Here is a 13,167-nt window from a genome sequence, read left to right as displayed (position 1 = left end):
CTACTTCAGGAATGAACTGCTGGGGATAGAGTGGGGAGGGGGAGGGTTGCAGTTCATCAATGTTCCCTGTAAGCCAGCCGCGCAGGTACCATATTGGTGCCAGGCAGGTTGTTTGGCCTCCCAGTAGGGTGAGTTCTCGCTGGTGGCTCAGTTCTACTCAGGGAGTGTGAACTTCTGCACAGCCATATGGAAGCCTTAGAGAAACTACTGAAATTCACTACTTCTCCACTTCCAACCAACCAACCCCTTCCAAAGTAGCTTTTCCTGTTTAAAAAACCAAGAGAGCAGGGGCTATCAGGATTTGTATATGACCATATAGATCAGTGGTGGCGAACCTTTGGCACTCCAGATGTTATGGACTACAATTCCCATCAGCCCCTTCCAGCATGGCCAATTGGCCATGCTGGCGGGGGCTGATGGGAATTGTAGTCCATAACATCTGGAGTGCCAAAGGTTCGCCACCACGGATATAGATCGATCCATCAGGATACAGCTTTCCCATAAGTTCAAAGGGAGTTATTCAACAGAATATTTATTTCTTTGTCGTACAGTGAAGCACTAGTCTTTTTTGTCATTTGATTGCATTACAAACATTTTTACCAGGCTTTTTCAAATGTTTAATCCAATATTTACAGATGGATCAGATTAATCTGGAACAGTAAAATTGCTAATATGAGCCAGAGGGCCATAAGGCAGGGGATTGTTCACAGAAGGATTTCATTAATAGCCTAGTGTGGCCCTTGACAAGCTGTGCTTGACCACCTCCACCACTTCATAAATATGGTCACCCTAAGCCCAAAGAGTCACAATCAGAGAGGAAAACTGTTCTGGTTAGAAATTTAAAAATTAGAATGTATAAGAGGCACTTTTCCTTCATTAAACAGAGATCCAGTGGCTAAAAACTAACATTTATTCCACTGGCTGATGTTACAAACATCTGGAAACACTGGCAATTTTATTCCAGTGTGAGCAAGTTTCCATATTGCAAGACCCATGGTTTGTGTTAATAGTTAACATCAGGCCACATAAGAGGTAAGGTTTTCTATTTTCAGATCAAAATGCCTTATAAAGTATATTTCTGGATGTGCCTTTAATAATCATGTTTTGTATTTATGACCAGGAAAGGCTAAAAGGCCAATGTGTATAGTCCTGTATTGGTTGTTTATAATGAGTGTATCATCAACGTTGTTTGAGATCTTTGTAACAGTTTATTCTGATGTTTTTATATGCAGCCTGTATTCCAGGTCCTGTGTAGTATTTATATTTATTTTAACGAACTTATTGTGTTCGCCATGTAATACATATAATTATTTTGCTATAGATTTTATAGCTTCCAGCTCACCCTTTGAGGCCCCCTCCTCTAACTTTCACGGCTCCCATGCTTTTTAGAGCTTCAGGACAACCAGACATCTGCAAATTAATCTTTTCCCAGTATGCACTTGCTGGGATGCTCCAAATTTGTCAGATCTCAAAGCCACAGCGTACCAATCAATTGGACAAGTGGGACAAAACCACACTAAAGTGCTAGAGTAAGGAGGTAGAATATGTTGGTATCTTTGCGACAAAATTGTGAGGATTTCAAGTGATGGATGAAAATTCATTGCAATTTGCCCACATTGCAATATTGTCTCAGGATCTGAGAACTACTTTCTTGCTTACAGGTCTGGTGAGGATGAAAAGCCATTTAACCTACAGGAACAAAGTCAAAGAAGAAGGTTTAGATTAAAGATTTTTGTTTTCTGTTTTTTCCCAGAACAAGGAAATAATACAGTAACTGTCCCCAGTGACCAGCCATACAATATTCCATTTTGAACAAACAAAAGTAAGAAAGATAGCGACAGAAATAGAAGAACTCTCACAAGATAAATTTGGTCTCATCAATTTGAGCTTTTTCCATGTTGCTTGATTTGTGAGGAACCAGAATAAGCTGCTTATTGTGACAACCAGACATACACAGCTAAACAAGGTTCTCTTGGAAGCACTCAGAATTAGTGCCTGGTTTTCTAAATTAAAAAAAAATCAGAAAGGAAGACAGACATGCAGATGAAACAAAGGAGGCTTCTGACAAGGGGGAAGGACATGCATGTATGACAAAATTCTTAACACAGCTAAATACCTGGCATGCTTAAGATACTGTTTGATTCCTCTAAATCTATATAACCATCACAACAAATAAACAAGAATCACAATGCTAGGGCTAGACTGACTGCACAAGCATCCTTAGTTGTTACTGTTGGCACTAGTGAAGCAACATGTCCCAAGTCCCCTCCCCTTAGGTTTTTTTTTTGCTGGCAGGGATAGGCACTGCTTTGATGCATAATTTAGGCACTCCTTAAAAGAATGGTGTTGATTTGAGATTTGCACCCAAGTAGCAGTCTTTGTTGTGGGTCTCTCATGTTGTAGGGAAAACATCCTATGCACAAGGCCGCAAGGAACCCAAGATCTCCTAACCCATACTTCTGATCCAATTTCTTCCACCACCCTAGAGTAGTCTCTTGATAATCTCCTCCATGAGAAAAGTTGGAATGCAGGGAATTCCTTGTGCCTGGGCATCTTCCATAAGTGATGCAACATACGTTAATTTGGACTTGGTAAACAAAGGTCATTTTAACTCCATATGGCTATTTGGCCTTTAATTTCCTTTTGCAAATGCAAGATATGATAGTTTATAAATGATGTTATTCACCTTAGAAACCTCATAGATTAGATTTTATAAATCTACAAAAACAGATCTGGAGAAAAAAATTAATTTGTCCATGAATATAAAGAAACTGTTTTAACTGGTCTTGTTTATTTTACTGTCGGGGGAAGCAGACCTTTCTTTAAATGCACACCAGACCATTGTTTTCTTGTACACTTTGCACCATAACTGAGAAACAACCTTGCATGCTGCCATGAAATGTCAGAGTCTCTTACCGCTGGATGATGATGTTGTTGAGCTGCAGATTGTGAGCTACGATTTTCATCTGTTCCTGTAGCTCTTGCATTCTGCACAAGACATATGAAAAAGCTTTTTAACTCTGAAATCTCTAATCAAGAAAAGAGCTCCCAATGGTCAATATTCACTACGTATCTCTCCAGCCATGCTCCTCCCCTATTACTGATCTACAGGCCATCTGAGCATCACCAATTCAACCTCCAAATCTTTATTTCTTTCACTTCCTGTCACTGCTCCTGCACTCTGCTGCTGTAAGAGTTTGCCAGTGTCCCAAACTCAGCTGATGTTTTCTTACAATACTATAAATGTAAACTGTCATAAAGAATCAATAATGGCAAGGGCTGAGATGGCAGCAACTGAATCAAGCAGCCAACATAGCAAAGTGTATTCAAAATTTAAATCAAGACCTGCACATCAAACTGTTGGTGTGTGTGAATAAAAGTAGTAGGGAGTGGTAAAGACTGTGGACAGGACTGGCCTGAGGATTTGGGGCCCCCTAAGCAAGGGCATCCAGGCTGTCCCCCTCATTGGGAGGCAGGAAGGCCACACCCACTCTCCTTGCCCCTGGCAGCAGGGCGAGTCCCAGAGGTGGAACTAGCTAGCAGCCACCCTTCTTACCTTCCCCTACACCACAAGGAATGATTGCCACCCCTCCTCCTTACCCCTGACATTCGGGTGAGCCCTGGTGCCTTATTCACCTCCCCCTGCACCCTGGGGAGGCAGGAAGACATTGTCAGCCCTCCTCTCCTTCAGTGGCGGGTGCACATCCACTTCATCCACCTTGGCACAAGCAGGGCACACCCTGCCCCACCTCATCCAGGGAGGGAGGGAGCAGGCTTTCCATGACCAGCCATCCACTGGTGCTGGAGTCACCTCCCTGATACTATGGCCAGATATAGTAGCCAGTCTGTTTGGTGCCACTCCAAGGCTAACACCTTACGCAAGCACCTTGGGCTGCCTAGTGGACATAGTGAAGATGATAGTGCCCAAACAATTTTTTCCCAACTGTGAGATTTGACAAGCGGGTTGTAATACTGCAAGTGGAAGATGATGGTGCAAAAAAGTATATCTCATAAAATTAACCTTTTTAGCTGTTAAGATGTGATATGCCCTAACTCACAGTTGAAATAATACTTCTGGGTTTTTTAAAAAAAAAACCTTTGGATCAGCACAAACATTAACCTTTACTGCTCCTTGCGTAGCGCATTAGAAGCATACCTGAATGGAAGGCATTGAGAGCTCATAACATTTGGGTATAGGTTGGTTGGAACACTCACAGTTGAGAAAACTGTTTTGGGGGGTTATTCCTGAAAGGAACATAAGTGTCTGATTGTGGATCATAAGGTTCCTGAAAGGATCATAAGGAATCTGATTGTGGATTGCAACAACCTCCTAACAGTCTTTCCTACCACAAATTACAGAAACCCTAACCCATCCTCTATTATTAAGTGCCAAGAAGAGTGCACACTGGAACCATCCATATCCATGGCAATTACATCAGGGCCTACATACCCAAATATCATAGCCTGGTGTTTCTGTTTTGAGTAACCTTGTGAAGAAGGACTGATTGCTATTTTGTCCTGAAGGACTCTCTGTGGCAGCTTATCCAAAACCTTCAAGAAAATGAAAAGGGATATGTTACCATAGGCATCTCTAGTACTTAAATTGTTATTATTTGATGGTATTGAAAATGAAATTGTACACAATGCTTAAATGAAAGTCATGGATACTTCTACAGGCCACTCAAAATTAAAAATGAAAAAAGTAGAGCTGATGATGTAAAATATTGCTCAGTAATGGTCAGTAATGCCTACTCAGATTGGCAGCAGAAGTATTGCTACGTCTGTTGAGAGTAACTTCTATTGTAAGCTGTCTTGGGTTCTGCTTTACAATTAGTTTTCTATATAGTGTGTGGCTGTGGCTTCTTTTCTTAAGCTGCTTGCAACTGTTGCCTCAACACATGGGTTTATTTTATATGTGAAACAGTATCCATTCAGTTCGAGTCTCCCAGACAACCTATGTAACTATACATATCCTGTAGGTTTATATAAAAGTGTCCAGGCAGCATGAGGCTGGTAACAGTTCAATCTGTCCATCCTACTTTTTGCCCCCCATCTGTTCTCATATCTACTTGCCACTATCCACGAATTAGCTTTGGCAGTTTCTGAACTTGAATCGCTCAAGGGTCTCAAGGAGAGGTCTTTCTCATTACTTACTGTCGACCTGATCCTTTCAACTGGAGATGTCAGGGATTGAACCTGGGACCTTCTGCATGCCAAACAGATGCTGTAGGAATAGGTTATGACGTTCCTCAGATGTTGATAGGGAAAACCCTACAAATTGCTATAGTGTGAGGTGATATCAAGAGATCACACCCTTATTACGGATGACTCTTGACAGGACATACACAGTAGAGTTCTAACGCCTCTTTTCATTTTGATAATACATTAATTTGCAAGACATTTCTAGTTCCAAGGACTTCAAGGGTGTGTACAAGTAGTCTGAATCCAAGACTTTGAAGCATGAAGAACAGTTCTTGATATCAGATCCTGCTCCACTGTTTATCCTGCACAAGTTGGTTTGTTTTCCTTTACTTCTGCCTATTTGCCTTTCAAAACCCACCAAAGACTGGAACCCATCCAGAGGCTTGATCGGGCTTGGTGTATGGAAACAAATGCAGTTCTGTGACACAGCTGTACACGCAACCACATTGTGGAATCATATAATTGAATATTACTGAGGTTCAGATAAAATGGGATCTACCCTGTATGCTAGTATTTTTTATCAGAATTATTAAAATTGAGTTGCATATGCAGAGTCCTAGGAAGGAAAAAAAGACCTGTACATTATAGAGGCAATTCTGGCATCCTGACATCTCCACACTCCAGGTAGTTAAAGATCTGTTTATTTTCTTCAAATGCTTCCTCATCTCAAACATCTTCCTGCAAGTAAAGCAAAATCCTGATCAATTAGCCGTTTGCAACAAAAATTTATGTCTCCCTTCTTTTAATTTATTTATTTATTTATTTATTTATTATTTAGATTTTTATACTGCCCCATCCCCAAGGGGCTCTGGGCGGTGTACAACATAAAATACAATTAAAACACTAGTTAAAACAATTTAAAGCAGCGATAATAATAAGAGGCGTCCAGCAACCCCACTTTTAAAAATCTTCCCTAGGAGGGAGGAACGGCGAGTCCCATTTGTTGGAGCAGGCGGGGGGCGGGGGCATCAGCGGCTGGTCCCTCCAAAGGCCCGGCGGAACAACTCCGTCTTACAGGCCCTGTGGAACTCACCAAGATCCCGCAGAGCCCAGACAGTTGGAGGAAGAGTGTTCCACCAGGCCGGGGCCAGAGCCGTAAAGGCCCTGGCCCGCTTGGAGGCCAGCCGCATCATTGAGGGGCCAGGGACCACTAACAGATTGGCCTCCGCCGAGCGGAGAGGCTGTGAAGGACATATGGGGTGATGCGGTCTCGAAGGTATGAGGGTCCCAGGCCGCGTAAGGCCTTAAAGGTCAACACCAGCACCTTGAAAATGATTCGGAACTCCACCGGGAGCCAGTGCAGCTGGCGTAGCACAGGCTGGATATGGTCCCAACTGGCGCTGCCCGTGAGCAAACGCGCTGCTGCATGCTGGACCAGTTTGAGTCTCCGGATCAAGCGCAAGGGAAGGCGTGCGTAGAGCGAGTTACAATAGTCCAATCTGGAGGTGACCGTTGCATGGATCACAGTGGCTAGGTCTGCTTGGGAGAGGAAGGGAGCCAGCCGCCGGGCCTGACGAAGATGGAAAAAAGCAACCCGGGTTACATGGGCCACCTGGATCTCCATAGAAAGAGACGAATCCAGGTGGACCCGCAGGTTGCGTACGGAAGGGGTCGGCGCCAATGTGACCCCTTCCCACACCGGCGGCTGGAAAATCCCGCCCCCTCCTTCGCGGCCAAGCCAGAGGATCTCCATCTTCGATGGATTCAGTTTTAGCCTGCTCTGCCGCAACCAACCAGTGACCGCCTCCAAACAGTGCTGCAGAGCCGCAGGGGCGGCGACCGCTCCCCCCTCCATCAACAGAATGAGCTGCGTGTCATCTGCATATTGGTGACACGCCAGCCCAAAACTCTGTACCAGCTGAGCAAGGGGTCGCATATAGATATTAAATAACAGCGGAGATAACAACGCCCCCTGGGGTACACCGCAGTAAAGCGGGCACTTCCGGGAGGCTTGTTCCCCACACCTCACTTGCTGACTCCAGCCCCGGAGGAACTAGACAATCCATTGAAGGACAGTGCCCCGCACTCCGGAGGCGGCCCGGCGGTGGGTCAAAAGGTCGTGCTTAAGTTGCTCTACAATGGCAGTGGGTCAAAAGGTCGTGCTTAAGTTGCTCTACAAATTCATGCTTAAGTTGCTCTAGAATAGAAATATTTAAACCTAAAGGGTTATTCTTCCTTCGACCTAACATTTATTTCCTGTATTGTATATGCTTTTAATCCGTTTTTATTATTGTTGTACTGTTGTCTATGCCAATAAAGGCTTGCTCTGCTAGAAAAGGGTTATTCGTTAGGTATACAGAATTCACCAGGAACTGAATGACCAAGATCTACAGCACTGATGTTACTTCATAAAAATTATATTCTCCCTCTTGCAAGAATGTATTTAGATAGAAATTTTAGTTGGATCCAAAAGTATCCATCTGCTACAGGGACATAAGAAGAGATCTATAATTTGTACAGATATTCCATGTCATCAGCCTGCTGCACTGCAGCCCATATTTTTTGAGGGTCCCCTGCAGAGGTGGGATCCAGCAGGTTCTCACAGGTTCCCGAGAGTAGGTTACTAATTATTTGTGTGTGCCGAGAGGGGGTTACGAATTGGTGATTTTGCCACGTGATTTTTGCCTTAGTTACGCCCCTCCTCTCTGCAGTAGCGCACAGAACTTGAAGCAGTCTAGCAGGAGGTACACCAGCGTGTGTGGCAGCCTGCGCCTGCGTGCATTCGTTTCCCGCCCAAGGACCGGTGCAGCGGCTGCGTCCTGGCCACAGCCCCGCCCAGGAATGCCCTGCCCCCGGAATGCCCGGCCAGGCCCCCGTCGTGCCCCGCCCAGCCCCACTGGCGCTACGCCACAGTTTGAATCCCACCACCATGGGAACCTGTTACTAAAATTTTTGGATCCCACCACTGGTCCCCTGGCCTTTTGGGATGGCTCAGTAGGTTGCAGAAGACAAGAGAAGGAAGGTAGAGTCCATTCTGCCAATGAAGTACTGCTTGTGTTTTTTCAGATCCAACCCTCTATTACTATTTTATTACACGTATATCCTTCCTGACTTTCATACATCAAGAAATGCAAAGAATTGCAATCAGGTTCCCAGGTGGTATCTGATTCAGTAACTGATCAAATTCAGACTATTCAGCTTTAGCAATGTTGCTGCATCACATGTTTTGAAGACCATGGTCTGGAGCTATGCATTTTGTATATCATTGCAGTTTCCAAGCATTTTTCACAGTAAGCAAAGGAAAGATGGTTAATAGTCCCATTTTCATCCTACTATCTTCTACGTCTTTTATAATTTACAGAGGAACTAGTAAGAAACTAAGGCGTTACTGGACTCAAATCTCTCTGTAGTAGGAAACCTGTTAACTTGAGCAAGAATGACAAAAAGGAAGGAAGCACAGGCTAGATGTCAAGGAATAACTAAAAAAAACCTCCAGGAATATGATGAATATAATTAATTATATCTTTGGAAACCATCTGACTATTCAAAACCTTTCAGGTTTATTGAGTGTGCAAATTGTTAGATATGGCCAACTAAAGCAAAACCAATAAAATGCTTAGCCAAGTATTTATCTCTGAAATAACAAGATGTGCAGTTTATAAAATCACCTGTTCAATTAATGGTTAGGTTTGAAAACAAGGTGCATAATTCAGTCAAGGAGAAGCATTTTGAATCCCAGCAGTTTCAGTGCTTGATTTCTTCCCGTTGCAATCATATTCAAATCATCTACCTAAAATATTCCACTTTTCATGTACTCCCTGTGAGAATGCTATGGCGCCATCTAGTAGTCCTATGCAACATGACTGTGGTTCATGATATACAGAAGTGGTTTTAAAGGCAGTTTTGGTTTGGTGTGATGTCATTCAGCAGAACTACTAACTAAAAGAACAATATTAAGCAGAGATCCAGGTCCACTGAAGTCAGCAGGCTTCTCAGGGTGTAACTCTGCTTAGGACTGCAATCTGAGCCTTCTTTTTTGTTAGGTACCTGATGAAGGGAGCTTAGACTCTCGATGCAATATTTGCAACACTTGCAGCTTGCAAAGAGTGATCCTTGCAGTCTGCTCAGGTGAGACTGCAATTTGCATCTCTGGCTGAGGATGTGGAAGATTCCGTCGAAACAGAGAAAATTACTGGATAACCTGTCTCTCTTTGCTTTTAGTTTGGATAGGGACTTTATTGGAATCCATACATCTGTTTGTTAACGTCCCTAGAAGATATCTGTGTAATAGGAAGATTCTTGCATATGGTATTGTGTTTGCTTGACTCTCTTGCTGCTTTTTGTATTTTCACTTGTGCACTTTATATTAAAATATAGCACACATCTACCTTATATTGTGAAAGTAGTAGAAAAAGAAGAGTTGGATTTATATCCCCCCTTTCTCTCCTGCAAGGAGACTCAAAGGGGCTTACAATCTCCTTGCCCTTCCCCCCTCACAACAAACACCCTGTGAGGTAGGTGGGGCTGAGAGAGCTCAGAAGAACTGTGACTAGCCCAAGGTCACCCAGCTGGCGTGTGTGGGAGTGTACAGGCTAATCTGAATTCCCCAGGTAAGCCTCCACACCTCAAGCAGCAGAGCAGGGAATCAAACCCGGTTCCTCCAGATTAGACTGCTCCTGCTCTTAACCACTACACCACTGCTGCTCCTTGTATATACTTGATTGTAGCCCTTAGTATAGTGTCTTCTGTTCTTAATTCGGTATTTCAGCATTTTGACTGAACCTGTTCAAACCTGACAGCTTCTGTCTAGACAACTAAATTATTTCAAAAACCCTCAGCCCCACTTAAACGCATTGGGAAAGGTGCAGTACTTTAAAAGCATATTGCAATTTAAAGAAACTCCAGTTGTGGCTGCAAGCACTTCCCTAAGTGACTGTACTTTTCTCCAGTGTAATAAGTCAATACATTGGCTCTCCATCACCACCAGACAATTTGCTCTTGCATTATTCCCCAAACACCATTTAACATAAAATCATTCTCTCTAAGTGCTGCTCTTTGTCTTAATAATGGCTTCCTTCCAATATGAGAAACTAGCTTGATGCTGCAAACAAAGAAATCTATCAATATTCCAGCTCCCAGGCTCAGGAAGATTTGCAATGTGCAGCCTGGTGAAATGAGTACCAACCTCCAGCTCAACGACATGTCTGTATTTATGTCAGTTGTCCTGCTGGGGATCAAATCATGCAGAGGGAGAAAAATCCTTCATGCCTAGGTAATTGGAGGATTTTAGAAATGCTCTACACACTAGTGAGGAAAATTTACACTCCTGTGTTTGATGAGTAACCATAAAGCCTAATACAGTGGTGGCAAACCTATGGCATGGGTGCCAGAGGTGGCACTCAGAACCCTCTCTGTGGGCACATGCGCCCAGAGTTCATCATGTGGGCGGGGCAGAAAATCACCCCCACACACACACATCTAGGCTGGCCTGGGCACAATCCTTTACCTGGGAGTAAGCTCGGTTGCTGGCAATGGGGCTTGCTTTTGAGTAAACCCTTCTAGGGCATGATTCACCCATTCAAAGCATTGCATGGTTGCTTCACCAAGCTTACTCCTGAGTAACGTGCACCTCAGAGCCAACCGTTTTTTCTAAACTAAAACCTCAGTATTCAGGTTAAATTGCCGTGTTGGCACTTTGCAATAAATAAGTGGGTTTTGGGTTGCAATTTGGGCACTCGGTCTCAAAAAGGTTCGCCATCACTGGCCTAATATGAGCTTTTCTGGCAATAGCTTACTTCCACAGATGCACAACTAACACAGAAGTGTGGCAAAGAGAAAAAAACACTGTAAAATATATTGAAAGTGCTCTAGAAAGGTACTATTCATAAGTTAAGTTTAGTAAGCAAAGAAGAATAAGAGAATAACATACTAAACCAAACACTTCAGCAGCAGAGGAATTCCTGTGTAGACTAATTTCTTTGCCTCCTTCATTCTTTATCCATAAAATGGCTTTTTGAGTGATTGAATCATATTCATCTCTTTATAACATTGTTGTGTGAGGGTATTACAGAAATCCAAACACTGTTGGGGCTTTTGTAACACTCTCACACCCTCACAGAACAGTCATCACAGACTTTCCCATTCTTAACCACACTAGGTATTTACTCAGAAGAACTGGGTAAACATTATGAAGAAGGAAGAAGCCAAGTCAAGAGGGCTGTAGTTATTCTCCCTCCCCAGACATCTCTGAGAGTTCACCCTCTTTCCCTTCACCCTTCAGAGGGAGAAGCCAAAGGAAACAGTTCGCCGATGCCTTCAAATGAAGCCTTGTTCTATCTTTTGGAATCTTTGTCAAAGCTGCATGTATATCACAACGTATGTGACCCTACACACAAACAATTTGATGACCATAGCAAATCACACATTTATAGGATCACTGAGTGTAATAACAATATACATATCAGATTAGCACAGATTCCTAGAGAGAAGTTGCATGTCAACTCAAATAGTCAGAAGAAAAGTGGCAATCCTTTAGAAAAACCAGAAAAGGTGTTCAAGGGCCACACTGATTACCTCATTCTGGTTCCGTGTGCCGAAATAGCAGCCTGGTATTGCTGTGAACAGTCATCTTGAAAAACAGAAAGAACCTTTTTGGCTAAATGTCCCAGGTTCACCCTAAGTATGAATTCACCAAAAGAAAATGCAGATTATTTTAAACATTTTTAGTTCTGTTCAAACTTTTCTAAGGCAGTTTGAACAGTATGATTAAAAAGAGGTTGGGATTTATAACAATGGCAGCATATTTTGTTCAATTCATTTTTCTGAGAGTAAGTAATTATTTGTATCCTGTGGAAGTTCAACTGGTAGAAGTGAATGCTTTCCTATCTTCTCCCAGCAACCTCCTGTGACCACCAAAAAAGATACTGCTGGCAATCAGGGGAGCTTCACCAACAAAATTGGGTCACAGTGGGACAGAAATAAAGAGGCAAGGATGCTCTCTTTTCTTTCTTCCATCACAGGAAGGTTCAACACTCAAGGAGACCTGTTAAATTCAGCTGGATCTTTGCCAAATGCCTTCATTCAGAAAGTTCAGGCTGCCTCACTGAAGGATAGCAAAGGCATGTGCAAAACCTTAAATCAGTGCAGGCCTGGGAGAAATTTGCATTCAATTGACAGATTATTCCATAACTCTATTTGGAGACTGAAACTGGAACACAAGCAGAGGAAAAACAGCTGATTTCCAATCTGCCATCTCGTACATTAGGTTCCATTCATATGTTACCTATAGTGTATATGATAGCTACCAATCAGCCCCCACCATGTGGATGGGCTCCAAATTACAGCAGCAATGTATGCAAAGGACAGCCTGAATTATGCAGACAGCAACAGCCCCCAAGTGAAGATGTGGCCCTAGTGCAGGCAACACACAAGCAATCTGGTCTACCCAAGAGCTGACACATATCTGTATGTGACATGGTTTCTGTGCAGATGAAGCCTGACAGCTGACTGTGAAGTGACCCTATTGAAAAATGTTACATTTTAATATGGCACACAGGGATAGGACAGCTCTTTCTATGACATTACAGATGAAAAAATCTTCACGGACATATGTAACAAGTACACGTTGGCTTGTCAACAGGCATTTACATACAGTTGGGGCCATGCTGCTGGTTTGGAAGGGGTGGGGACAGTACAACTTCTCTAGTCAATGGAAGAGGCCTCGGTGCTCTTCCTCTCATCTCTTCAGTCACCATGAAGTAATAGTTATGGAAAGTCGTCAATCAATCTCAGCAGGAATATGTAATGGCTTGCTGAAGACTCTGACAGAATACATGCTGAAAAGTTGTACATGAATGCTTACACTTACTTGTCCAGCTTGTGGATCTGCTGCTCATTGTACAACAGTCCTATAAAGAAAAAGCAGATAGATTTATCAGAAGACATAAGTGACAAATGATTACTAGGCAGAGGAACTAAATGAGGAACAGGGAAATTACGGGATTCGGGAACTCAGTTCCATGCTGT

At 43.1% G+C, this 13,167-nt stretch overlaps 1 protein-coding gene across 5 annotated transcripts in view; it reads right to left on the bottom strand.

Annotated features, from left to right (window-relative positions):
• Window positions 1-516: 516 nt before the first annotated feature.
• Window positions 517-13,167, bottom strand: part of IKBKE (inhibitor of nuclear factor kappa B kinase subunit epsilon) — a 50,804-nt gene continuing 38,153 nt past the window's right edge. For 2 of the 5 annotated variants that reach the window (XM_048498905.1, XM_048498908.1), the window contains 6 exons: window positions 13,010-13,049; window positions 11,716-11,817; window positions 5,778-5,880; window positions 4,451-4,551; window positions 2,917-2,988; window positions 517-1,689 (listed from right to left, as the gene is read on the bottom strand). In XM_048498905.1, coding sequence (XP_048354862.1) covers window positions 1,656-1,689; window positions 2,917-2,988; window positions 4,451-4,551; window positions 5,778-5,880; window positions 11,716-11,817; window positions 13,010-13,049 — 452 coding nt within the window. In that variant the 3' untranslated portion in view covers window positions 517-1,655. Of the gene's footprint in view, window positions 1,690-2,916; window positions 2,989-4,450; window positions 4,552-5,777; window positions 5,881-11,715; window positions 11,818-13,009; window positions 13,050-13,167 lie in introns of those variants that run through there. The other 3 variants (XM_048498907.1, XM_048498909.1, XR_007244685.1) reach the window with 2 other exon arrangements.

This window comes from Sphaerodactylus townsendi, linkage group LG05 (assembly GCF_021028975.2).
Source record: "Sphaerodactylus townsendi isolate TG3544 linkage group LG05, MPM_Stown_v2.3, whole genome shotgun sequence".
Lineage (NCBI taxonomy): Eukaryota > Metazoa > Chordata > Lepidosauria > Squamata > Sphaerodactylidae > Sphaerodactylus > Sphaerodactylus townsendi.
The sequence above is the reverse complement of the archived record's forward strand: the minus strand, read 5'-3'. Positions and strand labels throughout refer to the sequence as shown.